The sequence below is a fragment of the Pogoniulus pusillus genome, chromosome 20, assembly GCF_015220805.1.
Source record: "Pogoniulus pusillus isolate bPogPus1 chromosome 20, bPogPus1.pri, whole genome shotgun sequence".
Classification (NCBI taxonomy): domain Eukaryota; kingdom Metazoa; phylum Chordata; class Aves; order Piciformes; family Lybiidae; genus Pogoniulus; species Pogoniulus pusillus.
In genome coordinates, this window is record NC_087283.1 from 14,583,438 (window position 1) to 14,609,206 (window position 25,769).

Sequence of the window (25,769 nt, forward strand, 5' to 3'; positions counted from 1 at the left end):
TCTCTTACATTATTTTGTGTCCTTTAATTAGTGATGTATTACAAATAGCAAAGTATGATTAAACATACATGGAAAACAATGGAAATACTTTAATTCATATGGTTAGACGGGCATGTACTTGAAGAGGAAAATATCTGATTGAGGATATGCACTTCAAAACAATCTGGGTTCTCTGGAGTAGTGGTTGAATGTGACAAAGTGTCTTTGAATTTTCTAAACTCTTGCAATGCTGGATGCTGTCTATCATGTTCTGCAGCAGTGAATTTCAAGCAGTTTCAATTTGCCACTCCTGATAACCTGCCCTATTTCTGGATCTTTGTTGCTAGCTGTAGGACTCTGGGTGAGCCAGCAGTAGTGGCTGATGTGTACCTCTGTAATCACACTCTGCACAGATGAAGAGATTTGGCTACATTGAGAAAAAATGGCTTAACCAAAGCTTGAATCCAGCCCTTTATACAAAAAGCAGAGAAAAATTGTCAGGTTGCCATGCTGGATGTGCATGCTATTTAAGGTACTTATTTCTATGGTTCTTATATTCTTATGAGCCTTTACAGAAAACAATCTGCAAAATTGAAGTTTAAGAATAAAATATAAAAGGATACACTATAAATTCCTGTAGGCCACACAAAAAGGTTAATTCAAATCACTTTAAATAATTTGAAGGAATATTATGTCAACTTATTTAAATTAAAAAGACTGTCAAGAATAGCTGTGAGAAGAATTGCAATTAGCAGGAAAAGAAAAATGAGCTATTTTGACTAGAATAAAGAAGACTTGAAACTACTAGGAAAAAAATAGTCTCAGCATGAAATGAAATACTCACATCCAATTCATCCATACTGGTTCATTAGCCTGCCAGTAGGAGTTGTATCAAAGAAACTACTTGGATTCTAATATCTGTAGATAAAGGGAAAGAATCACATGATGGTCTTTGTCTTTTACTGTAGTTAGTTTACCTAGTAATAGCTGTAATCTTGGCCAAGATTAAAGTTATAGGAGAGGCAAAGAATTACATCACAGCTTTTACAATATCAACATTTATAAAGTGGCTTTCGAAAATAAATTCCTTCAAGTATTTCTAATGTTTTCATGAGTAATAAAAAAAAAAAACCACCCCAAACCAAACAAACAAAAAGCCCCAAACAAACTACACAACAACAATCAACAAAGAAATGAAACCCCCACAAAACTCAAAACAAAAAAAAACCACAACAAAAAAGCACAAAAGAAATACATAAATGAGGATATCAAGAATGTAATGATTTCATAGCAAAACCTGCTACCTGTTCTCAGCTCTGTTATTTATACATGAACAGTAGCAACTTTAAATGGATTAGAGTTGCTGCTACAGTTAGGTTACACAGAATGATAGTTTTTACTTAGAGACTTTGTCAGAGGGATTTAGGCATTTTATGAAGATTTAAGAGTTTTTAATAGGTTGTGCTTTTTGTAATATAGTACAAAGTCTAATGCAAGAGACTGAGATTCATATAACCTGCTTTGTGTACTTTTAATATAAATGCCTGCATCCAAACCTGTTATCTAAGCTCTCTTTACTATCAGTGGAAACCCAAATATGCTTTTAGAGGACTGTTCATCTGATATGTTTCAGGCATTTTATCTCGGGATGGGGTGAATCTCACTTAAGTTGCTGGTTTTCTACTTCAATTGCTAATGAAGTCTAGGAAAATATTAAATAATTATTGTCTACTAACTATAAAGAGTAAAGTAGTTGCTTTACCTTATAAATTACTAGGTAATACAGAAGGAACCTTTAATTTGCCTTTTTTAAAAATAAGTCCTTTAATGATGCCTAGTATGAACTTGGTCTCCATTCTTATTTCACAGACTAATAGATAAAATTATGTTCTAGGGTAGTCTGAGATACTTTCCAGCCTAACAGTTATTGTTTTGTTATCTAAAATGTATTTCTCATTTTAAAAAATACAAAAGCAGAACCATAGAATGATAGATACAAATGCACAAAGATAGGGCAGCAGCAATACAAGGCACCTCCCCACCATATCTAACTGCTGATTTCTTATGGCAATTAACAAAGACCAAGATGGTCAAGATTTTGTTTATTTTAAAATCCTAGTGAGATCCAAGTGTTAGCCATTTTATCTTCACTCTGATGATATACTTTTTTTTTTAATTATTTGTTTCAATTATTTTATCTACTCCAATACTTCTTTTTGAAGGGGAAAAGAAAGAAGCAACCTTCACTTACATCCTTCAAACATTTATTAAGTTTTAATTTTTGAAAAATAAAGTGTTAATGAAATGTGGCAAATGCACTACAATAAAATTGAAGCAGGGATATTGAGCTGAAACAAAGTGTAGCTCATTTTTTTACTGTGGTTTATAGGAGCTACACTATAATTTTTTTGCATGACTGCATGTGGTCATTTTTGTGCTAGTGTCAGCCAATATTAAGCATGCTTTAGCACAATAGCCAGACAAAAGAATCTTTGTGTTAGTTATTTTGTAGAAATGTTTTGTCAAATGTACTTATTCATACATAGACTTGATTTTGCTAAATGCTGTATGTGTGGCAAGGACCTCTTTCCAGTTCTATTTCTGTAGCAGTTACTAAGTGACTAACACATTGGGATAAATTATGTATATTTACTAAGAATGAAGAATGGCTTTTAGGTCTGCATAGAAAACTGTATTGATATTCTATTGTTCCCTTCTCAACCTTATCAAAATAAAAAGTCAATAGGAAGAAATTCAACCCTCAAATTTTGTTCAATGAAAAAGTAGTTACAAACCAGCCCATTCCAGAGCCCTCTCAGACAATACAACTAGTGTTTGCTTTCATTTAGAGTCCTTATTTTACCCGGTTGATTTACCTTTCAAAACAGTTGGGCACATAGACATTTATATGTCAGCTGATTTGGTTTTATGGTCACTTCTTTTATTTCCTGAGAGGTACTTGTTGCAAACAAGCATGAGGTTTTCAGTCCTTAACATCACAGAGAAAACTTAAAATCAAAAGAAACAAATGTTAAGCCATGCAGAGTTTTTGTTTGCTGGAGGGAGTGTTTGGTTTTTATTTGTTTGGGTTTTTTTTTTGTTTTTGAGAGGAGATGACAGAACTCAAGGTCTGTTCCTTTCAATAGCTACAAAATGTGAAGTTCAAAAATTACTTTTTAGTATCAATACTATCTTGTTACTGATCTTCATTGTGGATTTGGCATTAAAAAAGTCTCTTCAATATGTAATCACTTTTTGTGCTTTCCTATTATTCCTTCTCTTCCACATTCAGTAGTTTTCAGATGTACTGCTAATTTTCTATTCCATTTCTAAAAAGGAAGTGATGTCTCTTGAGTACTTATTTGTGTATATTGTTTGAAGATTTTTTACTATTTTGTAAAAAATATGTACATATTTTATACCACAATATTTGTAAGTGAAAGAAACATCCCTCTATCTGCCTCCTGTAGTCAATGCATTACCAACAGTGCCTTTTTGGTTTTTTTTCTTTTAAGGCCTCTTTCAAAAATATGTTTTCCAACATGTGCATTAACAGCTGGTAGGGGAACATCCAACAGATAAATAATGTCTGTGCACAAAAATGATCCTTTGTTTCCAATTACCAGGAAGGTGGAGATCCTTTTAATCTAAAAAGAAAAGAGAACTACATAAATTAGGGTATAGAAACTAAACAAAACACAGTATTATAGAAGATTGTTCTGCATTCTTAATTAAGATTGGTCTGTGATTTACATTGATTAGAAGGCTGTGTTCTTAGTCAGATAGGAATTTACTTACCTAATATAGTTTCAGCGTTCTATGGAGTGAAACCACCAAACTACACACAAGTTTTGTGAGGCTTAATTCTGTGACTTGGTTTTTTTTATTCTGTGTTAGCATAGCAATTGTTGACTTTCATGCATTCATAAAATAGCACTGTCACCTGTCTCCTGTTCTTTGATAATTTTGTTAATATTATCATTAAGAGAAAGTATTCCCTCACAGATAGACATAATCTGAATCTTAAGTGAATTCATAGCAAATTTAGACCTCAATTTAATATCTTCCATTACTTCAGCTATCTCATCTTTTATGTCTGTAAGTCACTGAAATATTATTTTTTTTAAAGAATAAGACATATCTTTTCACCACAGTGAATTCTGAAAAAAAAGGAGTGTCACTGTCTAGAGCGTTCAAAGGACTATCTTAGCGGGAGGAAAACAAAGGTAGTAAGGGTTCTTCTGTACAGTACTAACTTGCATTTCAAATTACTTCGAAACATTCTGCAAAATAGCAATTGCTCAGGCAATCAGCTGCCTATTAACTAAAATTCCACATATTGTTACTGATCTATTTCAGCTGAATCACATGAATTTTCTTGTCATTTTCAAAATGGGTAAGTCAATTGGTACTTTCCAGAGATGATCACAGGTTGGTAACAGGGGCAGAAACAAATTGAATTGGAAGGTTCTTCACGGTTTCAGCTATCCCCCCAAATTTAACATTTTTCCGACTACAGTGCAGCATGTGATCCCAAATCTTTCTGAATAACCCTGTCTCTCCTAAATCTGAAATAAGATTGCAGCTATCAGTTCTTTAAACACCTGAAGAAATTAGTATATAGATTTTAATAAGGAGTTAAGAAGGGTATAGGTTTGTAAAGATTCTCTTTAAATACATCCTTCCAAAAGCTACTTCTCTAGCCAAGGAAGAGACAAAGATGTTTTTTTACAACAGATGAGTTCAGTGAATAACTGATCTAAGCTGGCACAGAGATATCTTCACATCTGACATTTGGAAATGGGTCATTCTCATTCCAAGAGTTTTGGAAGAGGAGGATGAAATCTTAAGGGAAACAATGTGGCTATGTAACAGGGTGCTCTGACTTCATCACTTTTGTGACTGATCCTATTAACATTTGCTCTGATTATTACAAATGACTATGTAATTTGAAATGCATGCTCTGGAGTAGCTGAATTACCTTAATCAATTTTAGTATAATTTTCCACTGTAACATTTTGAATCTCTAAATGCAGATCAGGGATTAGTCATTTAAAAAAAAATCACTAACTTCAAAACATTGCTTTTACATGCATGATTGGGGGAAAAAAAGGACAAAATTTAGTAGATAATTATAACTGACTTAAACTTTTGGTAACAGATGCTGAGCAGTTATAGTACAGTTTTCCCTTGCTGAGACACTGACCCTTGTTAATGGACTACAAATGACTCACAGACAGAAATCATACTGAAATGGCAGAAGAGAATGCTATCATTCTCCTGAGTCTGCTAATGAGAGCTTCTTTTATAAAGGTGCTCAGTAAGCCTCTCTATGTCATTGTTATACCATCTTATTTTCTTAATCTGATAGGATGTGATGTAATATTACTGACAAGAGTATAAGAAAAGTAATAAAATATGGTAAAACTTATAACTCTATATGCACTATTACCTTGGAAATGCATAGATGCTGAGGTTTATTTGAGTTTCTTAGGAGCAAGCCCCCTGGCATAAGGAAATTGCATCACAAAGATGATGCACAATTAGGAGAATCTGTGTGTACACATGAAAGGCTTGTTGAATCCTAAAGCCTTCTGACAAGGTAGAGTCAGTTAGGTCTGAAATACACTTCAGGACAATTGAATGCGCTGTGCAGTATTTTTGAGAAACAAGTCTACTGTTCTCACAATACAGTTTAGGTTTTTGTCACCTAAAAAATTATAAACAAATCTTGATTCTTTCTTCCTTTTTCTTAAATGGCAATATAATTGTTTACATTTTAGTGTAAATTGTAATGTTGACTCCAGTCATATCTCCATGAGGTAGAATTTCCATACTTGACTCCAGGCAGCATACATCAACTGCATAATTGTATCTGAAAGTAAGAGTTAAGCATTTCTTATTTTTCATCATCTAAATAAAATTTCACGAGGAGTTATTTATTGTATTGTCTGTGTGCTAAAACAGGGCTTGGAACCATAGAGATAGGACTAAAATTCGATTATTTATCTAGCTCTCATGTTTTCTCTCTGTAAAACTGAAGCTGTTTCATGATGGTATTCTTGGTGGTATCCTCTTTAGTTGTTACATGGTGGAGATTTTTATGAGAAGAGATAAATTGTTGCACTTTCTGGCTCACATTTTAGAAAGAAGCACTGGATCTTTTAGAAATTTTGAGCACTACAAACCAACAAGTTATGGACTAGACATGAGGTTTTATTGAAGATATACAGTGTGCAAGATTTTCTCCTGTAATAAGGTCTGTTTGCCTTAACAGTCAGGGTGTGGATTTACCAGGTTGATTATTTGCCTGTTTCATCACATTTTCATGGATGTCTTTGCTAGTAATCTTAAGCCAGTTATGGATATGGTAACCCATTCTACAAATTCCCTTTATTTTGATGCATATTGCATGCTCAATTTTTATTCCAAGGTGAATTGCTGTCTGCTACATGATGTATTTAACATTCTAGCTATATGTATATGAATATTCCGTTCTTTCTGTCTCTATACTATTTTTTCTTTATGAAGGAATAACTTAAATTTGAGAAGAGTGTTAATAGTATCCATTCCTGCATATTCCCCATTATATCGTTCTTTATGGCTCCACTGAGAATTTCACACTCCATCCCATTTCAATGTAAGTGTTCACATTCACAGTGAATACAAATTAATACAGTCTGATCTTATGGCTGAAAGTCTGAGGCATTATATTTACTCCTTAAAAACCCGACATTCAATATTTGCTATCTTCCCATTGTTTACCATAAATCAGTTTGGACAAGACTCCTTATCTATCAGCATTCCAAGATTGATGCTTATTAGGGAAATTGGAGTGAGATTAGAAAGCTTCATTAAAAGTCATTGTAGAGGAAAAAGTTCTAGTTTCTTACTTGGTTCCTAGAGTTCCCCAGTCACTATAATTTCTGTTGTATCAAGTGCTATATCTTTATACTCTACAAAGTTTTAGATCACCTGCACATTTGATGAGGGCACAATACAGCTCTTCTTAATCATCATAAACATTAATTATGCTAATTAAATATTAAACAAAATATTAATAATTAAAATATTAAATATTTATTGTCAGAGATCTAGTGTTGGTGACTCTGAGAGCAGATATCCATAAATTATCTCCTAGTTAGTGTTGTGTCATGTATAGTTATTACGAAAATGGTGCAGCAGCCCATTATGTATTTCAACCTGCTATATTCATGATCAAATCACATCATTCTTTCTTCTTCAGGTAGATCTGTTGAGCTATATCGGAACCACAGGTAACATATTAGTAGTAAATTTCCACTTTGGGTATGTTGATTATGTTATAGTACGAGACCTGAGAAGTATGCTGATTTGAGTTGACCCTTGGTCCCCAATTCAAAGTCTGATGGCCTTGTAATTTGGTCTTAGAGTAGTTGGGAACATAGTGAAGGAATGCCATATTTTAAACCTGATTATCACCAGAAGGAGGAGGAAAAATGTACTTTGTCTCTACACTTTCCTGATTGGAATTCTCACAATGGAAAAAACAGTTTGTGCTGCACATTTGGCATTTTATTTGACTAGTGGATATTATGGTTCTAGCCTATCTGAGCTTACAGCTCTTACTCTAACCTGTATTCAATGGTGTAAAAAGGACTATCGATCTTTTTCTGTTTTCTGATGAAAAAGTCCTGAAGACGTATTGCCTGCTCTTGTATGTTCAGTTGAATTGCCAGTGTCTTGATAGTGCTGTTATATTACTAAACCATCATTAAAGATAAACTTCTAGTATATATTAATATGAGTTTAAATATGACTTAACAACTTAAAGAGCAGTGATATGCTGCAGCTAAGTTCCCCGCATTTGCTGCGTGTTTTCTGTAGCAGTCTTTTCTGAATCTATTCCAAAAAAGGTTGACTACTGGGGGGAATTAGAGCTGTAAACCAGATGGGGCAGAGGAAATTCCATGTTCCAGCCTCCCACTCTGTTATAACTGTCAATCTGTGGGTTTTTTTTGTTGTTTTTTTTTTCCTGTGGCATTCTCTCCATCATTTCAGTAAGGAAGAATAGCTGCTAACTATTGAAGGTAGACTATTCAATACTTCAGAGACATTAATGTTCATCACCTTGATTAGGTTGCATTAAGAAGACTGGGCTCCAATACAAAGAGATTTGCTTAGCAGATTGAGAGAGGTGATCCACGCCCTCTGCTTGGCATGGGTGTTCTGTGTCCTAGTTCTGGGCTCACTAGTACAAAACAAACAGACACACTGAATTGTGTCTGGCCAATGGGCACAAAGGTCGTTAAAGTTTTGTAACATCTGACATGAGAGGTGCTGACCTTGCCTGGTGAAGAGAAGGCTCTGGAGGGAAAAGGCAGTTTGAGAGGAAACAACAGCATTTGAAAGAAATACATAAAAAACTCATGAAGTTCCTGGAAGTATAAGTAACATGGTACTTGACAAAAAATTCTGCTTTGTATCTTTTTCTTCCACATATGAAGTGATAAAGTGTACCTGGAGCTTAGAAATCCAGCGCATCTAAACACCTTTATTTTTCATGGAATAGACTAAATTTCGCAGGCAAATTTGAACAAAGCACTTGATAAAAAAGGCCAAATACTGAATATGGAATGAATCAATGTGAGGTCTCTTTTTGGTGAACCAGGTCTGAGACTTTTGAATATCAAAAGATTTTTTTAATATCCTGTCATAAGTCCTCAATATCCATAAAGAAGTATGTTTTAAAAGAAATAGGGAAAGTCTGTCTTTTTCTGGTTTAGTGTTCATAGGACCTGTGTTTTATTTCTGGCCACATTTTTGTTCCCTTAAGTAAATTTTATTTGGACACTGAAGTAATAATCATCAGCCTAGCACAGATACCTGTTTGAAACACCTGATGTAACAAAAAAAAAAATGAGGCTAAACAGAATATGTAAATTTCTGTTAATTTTGAAATTGTGTTTTTTAATTCATCTGCTGCCACTATTTTCATCAGCTAATTTCCTATAGTCTAATATTTCCTGAAAAGCTAGTATGCTTTATTATCTTATTTTGAAAAGTAGGAATTAAGAATTATGAATAATTAGCCCTTTAAATTATGTCAAGATACTTGGTTTTCAACAGTTGTACCGTGACTAATTATAAATAAAATGATGGAATTAAATCAGGAAGAAAGATGGTGAAATACTGTAAATAATATGTGCACCATCTACTGTTCGACATTTTGATTGATATTAAAACTATATTAAAGGTTGAGCCTATACAAAGTAATTTATTAATCTAGTGTAGGTATTATTTATGAGTATTTATGTTGAAACAGATGGGAGGAAAAAAGAATCCTTCCTGCATTTGAAGTAAAGCAGTCAGGCTTTCCATCTGTGATTGGATTATAGATAGAAGTATCTTTGGTACTCTCTTTTCTTATTTACAGCATTTTTGTGGTAAGAGACCTGGGAATTTCTGAACACTGATAACCATTTTTTATTTTTATAATCTGTACTGAAGTTTGTACTCAAAGAGGCAATAGATTAAAATGAATGTACCCACAGCTGCCATATTCTATGTGTAGTCTGTCATAACATTCTACTAGAAGGTCAACTGTAAAAATGTTGATGCTGTTGTGCTTAGCTAATACAATCATTTATCTGAACAATAAGATGGTTTTAACTCCATTTATGTGCATTAGAGCAATCAGATGGAAGTAGCAGTGTTGTTGCCATGTACATGTTTCTGCTGTGGAGACTTCAGAATTGCAGATGAGGTCAGTGGCTATCTGACCTGAATTTAGACAGTCACGTTGTAGCAGAATTTGGTCCTAGTATATAATTTCTGGAAACATCCTTAGGGAAGTATATTTGTGGTTATTTAATGGCTTAAAATCAATGCAGCTAGAAAAATATTTGTGGTATTTGGCAACTTAAAAGTGTCTTTAAACATGAAATTATGGATAACATTTTTGCTAATGACTTCATTCAGTTTGTATTGAGATCAAAACCAGAAATGAATAGCTGCATGTTTATGTAGCACAGATTTTGCCACACGGCAGTGTGCAGATACAATAACAAAGAATGACCAGTGTGCAAAGGATTGTTTCTCTAATTCAGAGATGGGTAACTGTTTGACTTTATTTTTGAAGAATTTTGCTTCTGAAAAATTGAGTAATTGAGAAAAATTTGGTGGAATAACTGAGAGCAGAGTAGGTCATGCTTCGTGTAGGGAATCATTATCCTGCAGATTTGAAAATGATCAGGTAGGGAAACATTGTTCAGTTGATGGACCTACAGTGTGCAGCTAATGTGCTGTCATACAGAGAAGAGTGAATCCAGAGAAGGCAGTTACTCAAAATTCCTGTCTGAATGGATATGTATGAACAAAAGTACATCGTGCTGCAAAATGAGAAGCAAATAGAGAGAAAGGAGTAGTAAAAAACAGGGCAAGCCAGAGAGAAAAGAAAATAATCAACACAAAGTACAAGGAAGCACTGAAGTCTTAAATAAAGATTAATACACTTCTTCCCTGGAAGTTTTAGGTCTTCAGCAGTACCTCAGCAACCAGATGAGTAGGGAAAAGAAAATCGAGACAATGAGTAGAACTAGAGTAATATTTGAAATTTGAATTTTATTTTTTCTGTGTACTCTTTAGATTTGGGTGGGTTTTTTTGTTTGTGGTTTTATTTGGTTTTGGTTTTCTCCTCCCTTTCCTTGGATCTGTTTCATACTTTTGAATAAAAGATTAGGTCTTTTAAGTTCAGTTCTTCTTGTAAGGTCTGTTAGCATTTATTCCTAAACTGCATTTTACAATTGCTATGGAAGAATTCTACCCACAGCTTTAGAAATTTCTGAAAGGTCTCACACTCTTTTAGTCAGTAATGTGCTGCCAGCAATTCTTGGCCTGTGTTCCATGTGCTGTACTTACATACCTAACTTGTAGCTTTTTACTCAAGCTGGATGTGAAATAATAGGGATCCTTTTGTGTGAAGAAGGAAGGAATTACTGAGGATATGTAATACAAAGCATACATTAAAAAACATCTTTAAAGTTCCACTGCAGCCTTACAGCGAGTACAAAAAGTACATATTAAAATAAGTGAGCTTTAAAATGCAGTACAGTTACATTATGACACTTTTTAAATATCTTTACATAAACTTTCTTCCTATTTATGGTATTTTTAACATTGTTGATGTGTTCATGACGCATGCCAAAATGATAGGAAGCAGCAGAATACATTCAAAGCTTAAGAAAGTGGAAATACTACTGAGGAAAATAATATAATGATCAGACAATTTAGTCTGTCTTGGGCACAGGTGACTGACCGTGTCTGCATATAATTTGTCACTTTAAAAGACTGCATCACGTATATTGTGAAATCCTAACAGTAAGTACTTTATGTTGCATGTCTTTGTTGGATGCCTTGTATTAACTGATGCATAAAAATATACCTTGAATCAATGCAAGCCATCTTTTCATAGCACCTTCAAACATAAGTGTTTTGTTGGGTTCTGACCCACACGATGTGTTCAAGAGAGGCTCTTCTTAAATTTTCACATGATAGGGAGATAGTTTGAAAAGAAAACATGCAAATTTATTTTTCTCTTTCATTTACAGACATAGGCTGGAGAGAAATAGTTCCTAAAGAAGACCAAGCAATCTGTGAGTATAAAATAGAACCAGTACTGACAAAAGAGAACTATGATGACAGATTGAAGATGGAGAGGGCTTGAAAACTTGGGAATGCCAGTGAGGGGGCAGAAGAGAAGTGTATGCACATGTCAGAAGAGAATTGAGTTTTGAGAGGCAGATGAGTTTTTAATCAGATGGAAACTTATAAGAATTATCTTGGTTTAGAACAGTGCTTTTAGTATTCCAAATATTCTCCTCTGTACGCACTATGAAGCTCTCCTGGTTTACATCTTGATTTTGTGAACAAGTTCAAATGGGTGCTGGAATTAACATCTAAAGTTCTTACAGGCTTGAAATTTACACCACAACCCCCCAAGAAATAAAAGTATCTTGAGTATGTGTAGATTAGTTGCAAAAATTTATTTTAACCATTTTTACCAAGTTTAAAAAAGAGAGGATCACTTCACTCTCAGATCACAAGCCTCTGGGAAATGCTATTTTCATTTAAGTAAAGCCTTCATTCCAGCTTATTTCTTAGGTACCTGAAGTGACTGTATCAGAAGATATTTTTTTCTCAGTTTTGATAACTTTGTACAGTTAAAGACGCTTTTATTTCTATAGATCCTATTGCTTTTTCCAGTAGACTAACAGATTAAACTGTTGAGCAGTTGCATGATTAGGCAAGTTGTTTACTGTAACTATACTTGTGCATTTCAAGTTGTTTGTTTGTTGCTATCGAGATTTTCCCTCTGTACAGGATTACTTTCGTTCACAAGGTATTACACAACAAGAGATTGGCTAATTATATTGTGTAATTTTGACACTGCACCTATTTTTCCACTGGTGAGGAGAAAAAAAATGTTTCAAAAACCTCCTTTGTCCAAACTCTCCATAGGCCCTAGTGCTCAGATTCCTTTTACTTGGGCAGGCTTTTGCAGGACTAGGTGAAGAAATGTTACGGATCACAGTGAGCTGTGACCTGAAAATAACCCTATTGCAGTGAAATTGCCACAGCACTTGCGAGCTCCCAGGTTTCATCTCCACAGGTGGCCTGCCTGGCTTGAAATGGGAAACAGGGAGCACCAATAGGTGCTCCTCACTGCTCCCTAATCGTTGGGGAATGCTTAGATTCTGGCTTCCCACACTGCAGGAGAGACGTTGTGTTCTTTCCTGCTTTTGATTTAGGACTACCTGGAGAACTTCAAAGAGTGCGTTAACCTATGCTTGAAGAAACACGGCTCCGAACAGTTTGGCTCTGACTACAGACGCGGAAAAGTAAATTATTGCAAAACCTACCACCCAAAAAAAAAAAAAATTTTGAGTAACAATAAAACCTAAGTTTGTTGCTCCCTTTCCTTCTCACGCCAGGCGCTACAGCACCTTTACTGCCAGCCTGACCCCTGCTGGCTGAGCCAGCCGCGGTGGTTTTCAGGGAGCCTCGCAGGAGCCTTTGTCTCTTGCAAGAGAGAAACCGTGGAAGGACCTGCAAAGTGAGCTGTCAGTGACTTTTCTGTGCGGGGAGCATAAACCTGCCCGGCCAAGCACTCTAAGGTCTTTGGCACGACAAACGACTCAAGTGTGCCCGCCCCGGCGGAAGTCGGGCCGGGACAGCGCATCTCCGGTGGCCGGTGCGGGCCCCTCCCGTCTCTCCGCACGGGCTGTCCCTTCCGGGCGCCCGTAGTGGGGCGGTGCCGCATGCTGAGGCCGCCTTGCGAAGTCGGTGTGTGGGCGGGGCGCGTCGCACCGGGGCGAAGCCAGCGGCCATGGCGGCGGGCAGCGCCATCCAGATCCCTAGTCGCCTCCCGCTACTGCTCACCCATGAGGGCGTTCTGCTGCCCGGCTCGACCATGCGGACCAGTGTAGACTCGCCGCGCAATATGCAGCTGGTGCGCAGCCGGCTCCTGAAAGGCACGTCGCTGAGAAGCACTATCATCGGCGTCATTCCCAACACCAGCGACCCCACCTCTGACTGCGACGACCTGCCCTCCCTGCACAGGTGCCACCCAGCCGGCCTGGCCAAGCTGTTCCGCGTGGCCTTGGGCCCTTGTCCGAGCTGCCGCCGTACCGTAGTGCGGTGACCCTGCAGACCCGGCGAGATGGTGCTGCCGTAAGGCGAGCTCGCTGTGTAGTCGATTCCGCGGGGCCGTGGGCCCGGCCGCAGCGGCAAGGCTTTTCTACTCCGCTGTGTAGAAAACGGTTTTCCTTCTGGAGAAACTTACACGGGTGCACCGGACAAGGTTCCAATGGGAAGACCAAGGTGGAAAAGGGAAATACAATCAAAGAAGGCAGGCCAGGAGCATTAAGGCTGTCCTAGCTGTCAAGAGAACTGTTTTTTAAAACCTAATAAGTAGCATATATTTATGTTAATCTGGTTGACAGAAAATGAGAACAAACTATATTTTGGTGGGATAAAGCATAAATAAAACTAACGTACTGTAATCCTTATTCTGAAAACTTGAGCACGTCAGTGGACGTTCTAAAACTACAAGAAAATAACTTAGGTTTTCAGCCTGCTTGAGTGGGCGCCTGCGATCTGACGCGTCTGTTCAGTCTGAGGCTGTCAGTTTCACTGAATAACTAAATTACAAGCCTTCAATACTCTAATACATACAGCAAAAGCAAAAATATCATTGTTCTTCGCAGCAAGATCCAATAAATTATGTATGAAAAAGTTATACAAGTTTTTAAATGGGATAACTATTGTACTATATTAATTTTTCAGTTGGGTCCTTTATTTTCAGATTTTAGGGTTTAGGTTTGTAATCTCTGTTACAAAGGAGGTTGTATAGTTCAGTTGCCTTTCACAGTTTAGAATTATGACTCAGAATGTTCTTGCAACCTGTAACTTAGTTGCTTGATAAGAGGCAAGAGGCACAGAAAATGTTCTGTGGAAGGCGATAAATAACATGAAGGTTTGATCTGTTTTTAGGATTGGCACTGCTGCCTTGGCAGTTCAAGTGGTGGGTAGCAACTGGCCCAAGCCACATTATACGTTATTGGTTACGGGCCTCTGCCGATTCCAGATCCTGCAGTTGCTGAAAGAGAAGCCGTATCCTGTTGCTGAGGTTGAACAGTTAGATCGACTTGAGCAGTTTACTAATCAGCATAAATCTGAGGAGGAACTTGGAGAGTTGTCAGAACAGTTCTACAAGTATGCAGTGCAGGTAATTTACTGTCTGTCACATGTCCATGTGTTTATGCATGTATTTGGAAGGGTTGTTACTTTCTTCAATGTCTGTAGTTCTTATGTATGTCAGTAACTAGTTAAAGATTTCTTTGTTAGGTTTCAGAGTCTCTATACAGCTAACTGCAGGATGGGTCCACCTGCGTATATTAGTGCTGTGATTAGTTGGCATTGTTTCATATGTAGCAATACTGTAAATATGCTCTAGTGAAGAGTACTTCTTGGATATTTTTTCCCCCAGGTTTACATATATATAAAACGTATACAATGTGTAGGGTTTTATGAATTGTTGGGTTGTTGGGTTTTTTAATTATTAAAAGGAAAAAAGACAAACCTCTAGAGCCTCTAAACTGTAAGCAGGTATGCCTGGGTATAATAAAGTTGAGTTTAAGGGATGTGTAGAAAGAGAGTCATCACAGTCTTGAGATAAGTTTTCAGACAGGGTGTATGAAGGAAGTAGGAGATGTGGGCATTGGAAAAAACAGTGCAAACAATCATATTTTTTAATCTCTTGAAGAAGCAGAAAGCCCAAAGCCTTGTTAGCCCTATGCTGAGTTAGTGCCAGTTTTGTGAATTTTTTTTGACAAAGTATGAAGATATGTTTCATACTGAAAAATTGCAATCCTTTGTGGGTCAGATACTTAAATAATTTGAAGTGTAGCAGCCATGAATATTGTTTATTGTGTGTTCCTGACAGTTGGTCGAGATGCTGGACATGTCTGTTCCTGCAGTTGCAAAGCTGAGACGTCTCTTGGACAATCTACCTAGAGAAGCTTTGCCAGATATACTGACTTCTATCATCCGTACGTCCAACCAAGAGAAGCTTCAGGTATTATGTTCTTGCAGTTCTTTAAGAGGAATTAGATATTTGCATTTGTTTTTAATTTTTTTTCACAGTTAATAAATTCCACATAACTTTGAAATTGCTGAAGCTTGAGACTGTACAGTGCTAATGTCATACCAGAAGTCTTGGTGTTGTAGTTGAGCATGAATACTTGTAGCACTATTTTTGTGAAGTGTTTATATATCTGTATGTCAGAACTCACCTACTAGGTAAATAAATACAGTCGATATTGGAAGCCATTCACTTTATTAAAAAATAAACAGAACTTCCCCTGGTAAAGATGATAATTTGAAGTGTGTTAAAATCTTGCTTACTTAACACAATTGACAGATGTTTATAGATCTCTTAATATCAACATCTTCAGAATAATTTGTTTTAAAAAAATGGTTTTTTAACTGTCTTGAAACATGGAGTTTTTCAGATACTGAGACACCAGTTAAATTTAATTTATCTATCAGAGTAACTTTATGTAAAAATTATGCTAATGTCTTGATTCCTACTAGTCTGATTTCTATATTTGCTTACTGTATTCAGAAGTTTTGTTGTTCCTTTTGTCACTGCCAGTGTTGCACATTTAATTCTGAATTCAAAATGCAAGTTAGGTTCTGTCAAAGCACAGCAAATAGAAATTAATGCACTAATTTTGAAGTGAAGGTGTGCACTGTAGCTGGATGTCCTGATGAGGACACACGTTAGTCATTAAACTTAGCATTTATTATTATTATTATTATTTTAAAATTAGAAGTGATAAAGAGTAGCCAGTAGAAGTTTTGGAAATCCAGAACAGCCAAATTCTACTTATTTCCATGTAACAACTTCATTAAACACAAGAACAGCATACTGTATAAACTCTCTTAAAGACAACAAAAATTAAAGAATCAACCAACCGAAAAACTTAAGGCATGAGGTGGCTTTTTTCTGAGATAACCAAGGAAATTATGCTGTAACTTTCTTAGAGGGATAGTTCTTTCCTGAGGCTCAGCAATGGAAAAATAGACTGCTGATAGACTGCTACAGAAAATGCAACTGAAATACTACAACACTTTGAAAAAAAGGCAGAATAAACACCTTTTTTCTGTTCTGGAGTACTTTGTAGTTTGTTTGTTTGGTTGTTCTTTTTTTCTGTCTGCCTTTTTTCTAAAACCTTGAACTATGATCAGAAGACAGTGACATGTACTTTCTATGTTTCCCTCCTTGAAACTGCTGATCCATTATTGTGAACTTGGCTAATTGTAACTCCTTGCTTTTAGATTTTAGATGCTGTCAGGCTGGAAGAACGGTTCAAGATGACAATCCCATTGCTTGTTAGACAGATTGAAGGCCTGAAACTGCTTCAGAAAACAAGAAAACCCAAACAGGATGATGATAAAAGGGTACGGACCTTTAAATATGGGATACTTAAACATTGTAAATAAGTGTAAAGATACACTTTTAAGTAGACTAATCAACATGTGTGATTTGAATCTTTAATACTTCATGGTCAGTTGGGATCTGCAGAGAACACTTGACTTTAGGGCTGTGCAGTGAAATGTGTGCCTTTTACTGATGGCATTGCAGATGATTGATAGCTTTTGAAATACACATCAAGAATGTTGATTGCAGCATGTACCTTGCTAAACCAGAGCAGCAAAGAGTTTTGCTACATCTAACTATACTTGCGTATCTTAGTAGACTAAGTGACAAGCATGAAAAAAGGTAAGAGAAGAGGTTTTCCTGGTTTGCAAAGATAAGGCTTATTCCACTTAATAATAAGTGTAATTTTTATTAAGGCAGCAATGCCAAAACCATTGTGAATAATGCTTTTTGTTTTTGTTCTTGTCTTCTCTTGTCCGCTAGTTTAGATGATAAATGCACTTTGGAATATGTACAGACATAAAAAACTAACTTTTTAAAGTAGTATCAATAGCTCATATTTGCTGGATTAAAGTCTTCTGAATTTTTTTCTATGAAGGAGCCATTCTCAGCACCTTGAATGTTTTTGTCATGTTTTCCATTCAAAGCTAAAGTACCTTATTTTAGAAAGAAAATCTGATGCTATTCTCCGTTTCTGTTTTCCATGTCATAGATTGTAGCTATTCGTCCTAATAGAAGAATCAATCACATTCCAAGCACTACAGAAGATGAGGAGGAAGAAGATCACGATGATGTTGTAATGCTGGAAAAAAAGATTAGATCATCAAGCATGTCTGAACAAGCTCTTAAACTTTGTCTTAAGGAAATAAAGAGGTAAGAAACTTCCAAATGGTGGATTTTAAAATAGGATTTTTTTTTAAACAAATCTTACATTAACCTTATTTTATTCCATGATATATTAGTATTACTTTTCAGTGAGGAAGAATATTAGTGATGCATGTGTTGTGTATGCACAGGGAACTGACACTTTTTTAGAATTTGTGTCTTGCACCTCACCTGTTGTTATGCAATGACAGTCTCCTGAGTGATGGAGTAGTGACTTTTTTATTATGGTTGTTAGAAAGTAAGAGGGTGCTGATGCCTTCAAGTTTGTTACATATGTGTCTTGTGGTGCAGGAGAGTCTTATCTCACGCTTAATTCTTGGTTAGCTTTATGAATTCTGAGCACATATTTGCAGGTTAAAGAAGATGCCTCAGTCAATGCCAGAATATGCTTTGACGAGAAATTACTTGGAGCTGATGGTAGAATTGCCATGGAACAAGAGTACAAAAGGTGAATCCTTCTATTACATTTGTTTCTTGCACAGACGTTTTAGGACAATTAATCATTGTGTAAAAACTATGTACTTAGTTCTGTCTTGCAAACATTTGTCTCACTGATTGATAGAATGTCATTAATATGTTACTGAAGTCTTATGGTCTGCCTGGCTTGAAGTAAGGTCTTTATATTGACTAGCCTGAATAGCTCAGCTGGACGTCATAATAATGTGATTTAATGTTAGAAATACCTACACAGAAAAATGAAGATGTTATTACTTGCATACTCTCTACTGGTGTGTATCCTAAGTAATGAAGAAAGGGGCATCTAATTAATTCTAACATGTCTCAAAAAAGTTTTTGTATGTTTCTGTAGCATTAATTTTCATGAAGAAGGTTCTGCTATGTCTTAATCCATTTCAGCAAGGAGCAGGAGGACAGAAAAGCACAATTTTAGTTCATTTAAGTAATTACAACTTTGTTGCAGTAATTAAAACTGAGTATCATGTCAACTTTGTACTATAGTTTAAAAACAATCATTATCACTACTGTGATATCTTTAGCTTATGTCCAATTTCCTTACTAATGGTGATATACAATATCTTTGTTTCAGGAAAACACTGTCTGAAATAATGTGCTGGGATTTCACTGATGAATGTGTTTGCAAATGTGTTTGCTTCTATTTTAGAATTAATTGTTTCCATTTTTAAAGATAAAAATGCTGACTTCTCTCTTTCCAATGACCGATAGATCGTCTTGAAATTCGTGCAGCTCGAATTCTTTTGGATAATGATCATTATGCCATGGAGAAGCTGAAGAAGAGAGTTTTGGAGTACTTAGCTGTCCGACAACTTAAAAACAACCTCAAGGGACCCATTCTTTGCTTTGTGGGGCCCCCAGGTGTTGGTAAAACTAGTGTTGGAAGATCAATTGCAAAGACTTTGGGTCGAGAATTCCACAGAATTGCTTTAGGAGGAGTCTGTGATCAGTCTGATATTCGAGGCCACAGGTAACTACTTCTTTTCCTAATTGCAATTTTTTTTCTTCTGTTTGTTACAGAATTTATTGTTTTCATTGTTCAGCTAACACAGACAAGTTTTGCTGTTTCAAACAACGATATAATACAGGAGAGATTTTTAGTAATGGGAATGGATGTTTAGTGTTGAGATAAGCCTTTATTCTTTCTTCCTGTTTGTTTTAATAATACTAGATAATGGTTTTATAAACCTTCAGTTCAGTATGCATGACAAAATGAGCTGTATGAGCATCTTCCCGTGCACATTCTGCTATAGCAAATTAGCAGGAGATTTGTTTTCCACAGTGTTTGACTCTTACCCAGAATTTCTAGCTTATAAGAATTACCTGTAATTTTTTACTTGGTGTACATTTGGTCAACATAACCAACAGCAACTCGGAGTTTGTAGATACATCTGTTTTAAGGTGTTGGATTTTACTGCTTAGCAGCAATTTGTGCATGTAAGAATTCTGATGTTTTTTCAATTACTTAAGGCATGGATCCTAAAAAAGAGTGTGAAACGATCCAACAGTATATTGCTGTTCGATCTGAAACCACTAGAGGCTGTTGAACACCAAGCATTACAGGCATAAGTAACTTTTTTAGGGTAGAGCAGGGCTGAAGCTCTGTAAGAAGGAAATCAAGTCGGTGAAATTGACCTTACAAATAACATTAGAACTGTCATCAGCTTTTACTCAATTCCCAGTAATTTCTTAGTGTTTTCCTGTTTGTTTTATTTTTTTGGCTTTCTACCTTGTGCATAAGCCTGACAGAGACTGAAGACTCTAATCATGTGCTAATAAGGCTTTTAAAAGCTTTTACATTCAGGTGTTTGTGACTATTGCTGTAGTATTTTTGAGGGCATTATTGAATTATTAATTTGCATTAAAAGCTAGCCATTACAAATTTCATGTTTAAAAAAAAAAACCTTGAAATGAGCCCATGGGAACTATTTGATAAGACAGTTCCTTTTTCATCAGTAAAGGAAAATGCCATCTAGAGCTAGCACGAGTAACCACATGGTAGTCTTTAAGAAACAGGTGTATAGTTTAAAAACAAATTTGAGAGCAACTTTAGAGCTAACTTTAGAGAGTTAGTACAAGGAGGCACCTATAACTGAAAGCTTTTGCAGGTTTTTTTATAGGTTAAAACACACCCAAGTGTTTTTAATAATGCCTCTTTTTCCCCCTTTTTTTCCTGAGTTCTGCTTCTTAGAAGATTTAGTCGAAACTGTAGCTTGTCCCTAGACCTCTCTATATAATGTCTTCTTGCATGAATAAATCCTTCACACTACTCCCAGTGAGGTGAATCTGTATTGTGCATCTGATTGCAATCGCTGGCAGAGAGGAATTACAGAGGTGGTCTAAAAGTGGAGGAGAAAGAGGCTTCTGTTCTGAGTTTTACTGTTAAGTGTGTTGGCTTAATACTATTGCATTTTAGGAACCATTCCTTTTCTCCTAAAAGCTCCTTATTAGGCTTTAAATCTTAAGAATTCCATTAACATTGCAGACGGATGATATGATATGCACCTACAAATGTAGTAAACATTTGAAATGTACTAAATGTACTAGAACATCAAAAAAGAAACTGTGGTTCGGTTTCACACAGGCAAATATTGCCTGAAATAGCATTCACTTTGGTTTCTTATTACTGTTTTAGGTGAAAGATGCAGACTGATAAATTCAGCAAGCAAACTAAACTATATTTGAGGGCAGCAGTTGGGGGGAGTGGTGTTTCAGTAAGTGTACTGTTTCATGTGATGTACTAGGGCAGTCAGAAATTCCCAGTTTCACTGTGTGCCAGCAGCTGGGGTTCATGGCTGGTTTGTGATTGGGTAGAGACCAGCAGCTACTGTTCTGCATTCCCAGAATGAAGTCATCATCTCGGTACAACAACAGAACTGCATTATCAGACATCCCCCAGCTGTTTGCATTTACCACTCATCTGTACCATATGTTGAAGTTTGCTTGTTTACATTTGTCCTTAACATGTATTAAAAACACAACACTCAACCAAAACCCACCAAAAACCCCAACCCAAACAAGTGCAAACCACCCTGAAGGGCAGCTTAGAAAACTTTTTTACAAGAAGCTCACTGCATGTAAGTTGTCCTCAGTACTGATACTTTGTTTATACAGGAACTATATGGTCTTCTCTATTGTACGTATATGTGCCTTTCTATTTTTAAAAAGGAAAATGTAACTTTTATTTACAGTGGTGCTGATTAGATCACTGTGAAGCTCTCTTCCACCTCTATGTGAAGTGTTCTTTCTTATGTTAGCATTGCTTTTTAGTTTTTAGAGGTTTGGATAGTTTGCCTATGCTGAAGACTTGTTCAGATATGTCTGTGAGAGGAAAGGGATTCCTCATCAGTATGGGTTTGCTAGCACAGGCCTTATTGCAGCAGGTAAGAACAAACCAGCCAGTTAGGTCTAGAAAAGGAATATCTTTCTTATACGAGTAGGAAGCATAGATGTATTTGTAAAGCACTTGAGTGGACCCAACCCCTTTCCCTGCTGAAAAAACTGACATTTTGCAACTCCTTCCAGAAACAGTTTCTTTGATGGCATTTACTTTATCTTTTCCTACCTCTGCAGTTTGAAAACAACTGTAGTTAAGAGTTTCAAACTTTTTCTCTTTAGAATGGTATGGAGTCCTGTTTTTGTCAATGTACTAGTATAGCTCTAAAGGCGCCAATTCCTGCACATTCCCGGTTTACCTTGAAAGAGTTGATGAGGTTAGATTTCCCAGCCGTCTTTCTTGCACTTCCTAATGACATGCTGTACAACTCCAGTGTTTTTTTAATGCTACTTTTTCACTGACTTAAAAAATAAATAAAAAGATGACTAAATTTTAGACCTTCTATGGCATGAGCTCTTAAAGAGCTGTGGTTTTTGTTCTTACTATGCAATTGAGATAACCAGGAAACTCAATTTATACTTCCTATTTTTAGTGGTAGGCAGCTAACTCTAGCATTATTGGATGGATAGAAAAAGTGCATCAAAAAATTACTAAAGGCACACATTATGTCATCAAAATCTTAATGTAGGATGTTGGTTTGCCTTCTTTCATCCCTAGCTAAAGTAACATCGCATTCAGTGGCTGTTGTTAACAAACAGCAGTATTCAGTTTCACAAATTACAAGACAGAGGTTAATGTTCAGACAGATAGATGTCTACATCTGTTTGTAGTTTTAATATATTCTGGTGAGTTCACACATAAATATCTGCAGGGTCTGCCTTATCATGGACTCTTGTATTGAAATGTGTTCCATATTGACTATTGGGAAATGAAAACAGGCTACCTATGTTTGTATTTTTAAGGTGAAATAGTAAGTTATTATTAATTTTGTCATCTGTTTATATTAGAGTTCATTATTTAGACTTACCATGTCTTGAGATGATTGAAAGTGCAAATGAAAAGACAGCAAAAGAGAGGAAGAGTGAGAATAGTCAATTTTCAGGTAGTAAAAAGAAGAGTAAAATATTTGTAGTTCATGCACTTTTCTCATCTTTTGATGCTAATTCTCTGGAGATTAAGTGTTTTGAAAAACTGCTGCATATTTCCAACATTAGTTCCTCTAACTTTGGTCCTTGAATTTCTTGAAGAACTCTTGGTTGTGTAGGGAACTGTGCCATCTTTTTCATAACAAGAATCCATTTCAGTTGGACCATGGTTTCAGTTTATACAGGGTAGCTCATGACCAAGGCTTTATTTTGCTAGCTTACATTAAAAAACAAGCAAAGATTTTTTTTTTCTGTCATTATTAGAAAGTTTTCCTTATTCCTTGATTTAGAAGCCATTTAATTTTATTACTCCTAAGATTGTATCACTCCAAGATACAGATCTCAGTTATCATGAGTATATTTGCTTTTTTTCTGCCTTTTCTTTATCACAATTCTTGACTGACTGTGCTTCAGCTTAGTGTACAGCATATATTAAAATGTTGAGAAACTTAATTTTGTACAAAATTAAGGCTTACTGAAAGATGCTGTATCGGTGGGAAAATTTTACAAATGCATCATTAAATCCCCAAATCTACTTAAAACTGAAATGTCTGTGTCTTGAAGTCTGTTTTCAGGGTTGCTGGTGGGGGGGGAATCAGTCTATTAGTGATAACAGCTTTTTTGCATCTCAAGGTAGAAAAATCCTCCTGTTCTGTTTTGGTTCTTGTTTGCTTGTTTTTTTTGAAGTGCTTCTATTTGGAAAACCTGCAAAAATGTTTTTTGAAGTGGTGTATATATGTATCCATGGGTATAAATCTTCTGGTAGGTTTTGATAGCTAAGACTTACGATGTTTTGACCTGCATTGTTGCAGCTGGGTAGTGCAGGGAAAGAAAGTGATTATTCAATGATGCTTTCCTTTGTCTAGAGAAACCTAATTTACTTCCATTTAGTTTATAAAACAAGGCTATTTTTCTTAAAACTAGATGAAATACATGTACATGTAGTTATCAATTTCATATAATTTGAAAGGATCAGTTCAAACTTTATATAAAAGCACAAGCATGCATTAAAAAACTGTAATGTCTTTAAGCATGCAATTGATAATAACATGGAAGAAGAGGAATGTTTAATATTTACTTAATTGTGTTGTCCTATTACTCACATAAATGTTAAAACTGGTTAGGCTGCATTGTCCCTGAAACATTTAAAAAAATCTTTACTAGTAGAGTACCTTTTAAAAAAAAATCCCCTAAAGCAACAGCAAAACCACCACTTCAACTAAGCAACCAACCAAACCCTCAAACCACATATAAAGCCAAACAAAATCACCAAAAATCAACCAGACAAAAAAACCCGAAACAAAACTAAAGGAAAAGCCAAAGAACCCCCAGATTGCTGCAGTGATTAATTAGGTTGCACTGCTAAAAGATTCACTTCTGTCAACTCCAATTCTGCTTCGGTCTTGTAAATTTTCTGATGGCATTTTATAGAATGCAGTTCATCCATTTGGCAAGGCTGACTGTGTGCAGATGGAGAATGAAGTGTCACAGCAGTATAATGGCTTCCCCATGCAGATTTTTGATCAGTAATAAATGTTATAAACTGCAGTCCTCAGTCGAGGGGAATCAATCTACTTGCTACCATGTAAGATTTTACATAAAAGCAGTGAGGTGATAAACTACTGCATGCTGGCTGCTCCAGTCTCTAGCAGCTGTCTCACAAAGTTGGTAGTAGGCAATCAAATTCTGTTGCATCTCTGGCTATTGAGAGGATTTTAAAAACTTTTGTTTTCTCTCAGATCTAGAATTGGGTACAGCAACTGCTGTTTGTTCTCTCAGTGGTTAAATGTTACATTTCTGTGTGGTTTAAGTTGTGGGTTTTTTATATTTAAGTGTTCTCCTGTATCTTTCAAAATTACTCCCATGAGATGTGATAGTTTGGGTGTTACCCACCCCACACACACACTTTGGAATTCACCCAGACTAGATTCAGCTGGCTCTGGAAATTGAGTGAAGCTTATAGTTACAGCTGTAACTTGCTTGCCAGAACAAGATTGAGGTGAAGTGATGTAGTCAATCTGCCAGGCTTTGCCATACTTGTACTTTAACTGTCGCTTGCTATACCACAAGGGCTTGATTCACTTAGTCTGCTTAATAGCAGCACAGATGTCACAGTCATGTATGACTTGGGTGATAGTGTCTATGGATAAGTCAATTGACCTGTCGTGTGCCCATCAATATGTTACATCTCTGCCTTGATGTCCAGATGAATCATGTACTCACCAAGCTAAGAACAGTTCACCTCGGTGTTTCTAGTCAAGGTCAGGATCAGAGTTTGTATCAGATTGAGAAATTTCAGCAGCTTGGTCTGCCTGCTGGTTGTGGTGGTGTTCCTCAGTGGCTCTGCTCCTGGGCATGTGTGCATCTACGTGCTGCATCTTAACTGGAATTCTCTCCAGTTGTGCAGCAGTGTCCTCCCATAGATCAGCACACCAAATAGGCTTTCCTTTCCTCTGCCAACCATTATTTTTCCAGTCTTTTAGCCAACCCTATAGAGCACTGGCAACCATCCATGAGTCAGTGCAGAGGTAAAGGATAGGCCAATTTTCACGTTCAGCCACATCAAAATTACAAGACCTGAGATCACACACGACAGAAATGCCACAATCTCGTGAATAAAATTCAGAACAAGGGTTAGGTACCTGGGTCTTAGGCAAAATTACTCATTAAAGCTGTGGACAAAGTATAATTTCCTGTAATGTTACTGGTGAAAGACCCTGTAATATTAAATCCAACATGTTCAAGGATATAGTTCCCAAAATTCCAAAAACTTGATGTAATCTTTGATTTAATCTTCTTCAAAATTAAGTTAAACAAAAGGTAACCAGTTTGGGCTTTAATCCAATTATAGTCAAGAAAGCAGAAAATAGGCCACACAATAGCCCCCATTAAGTAAAATAGCTTCATTAGCTTCGTTCTGATTCCCAGAGTTAATTAACAGTCACTCAAAATGAATTTGCCCCACGTT

General features: G+C 36.2%; 1 protein-coding gene and 1 long non-coding RNA gene across 3 annotated transcripts in view; both read left to right on the forward strand.

Moving 5' to 3' along the window:
• Nucleotides 1-12,897, forward strand: part of LOC135184496 (uncharacterized) — a 48,236-nt gene extending 35,339 nt beyond the window's left edge. Inside the window, exons 3-4 of the long non-coding RNA XR_010306056.1 lie at nucleotides 11,568-11,612; nucleotides 12,768-12,897. This is a non-coding gene — a long non-coding RNA (uncharacterized LOC135184496). The remainder of the gene's footprint in view (nucleotides 1-11,567; nucleotides 11,613-12,767) is intronic.
• Nucleotides 12,898-12,919: 22 nt separating this feature from the next.
• LONP2 (lon peptidase 2, peroxisomal) overlaps nucleotides 12,920-25,769 on the forward strand; it is a 43,690-nt gene continuing 30,840 nt past the window's right edge. Inside the window, exons 1-7 of one of the 2 annotated variants that reach the window (XM_064160326.1) lie at nucleotides 12,920-13,578; nucleotides 14,512-14,746; nucleotides 15,464-15,595; nucleotides 16,861-16,983; nucleotides 17,676-17,836; nucleotides 18,202-18,296; nucleotides 19,031-19,289. In XM_064160326.1, coding sequence (XP_064016396.1) covers nucleotides 13,346-13,578; nucleotides 14,512-14,746; nucleotides 15,464-15,595; nucleotides 16,861-16,983; nucleotides 17,676-17,836; nucleotides 18,202-18,296; nucleotides 19,031-19,289 — 1,238 coding nt within the window. In that variant the 5' untranslated portion in view covers nucleotides 12,920-13,345. Of the gene's footprint in view, nucleotides 13,840-14,511; nucleotides 14,747-15,463; nucleotides 15,596-16,860; nucleotides 16,984-17,675; nucleotides 17,837-18,201; nucleotides 18,297-19,030; nucleotides 19,290-25,769 lie in introns of both variants that reach the window. The other variant, XM_064160327.1, reaches the window with a different exon arrangement.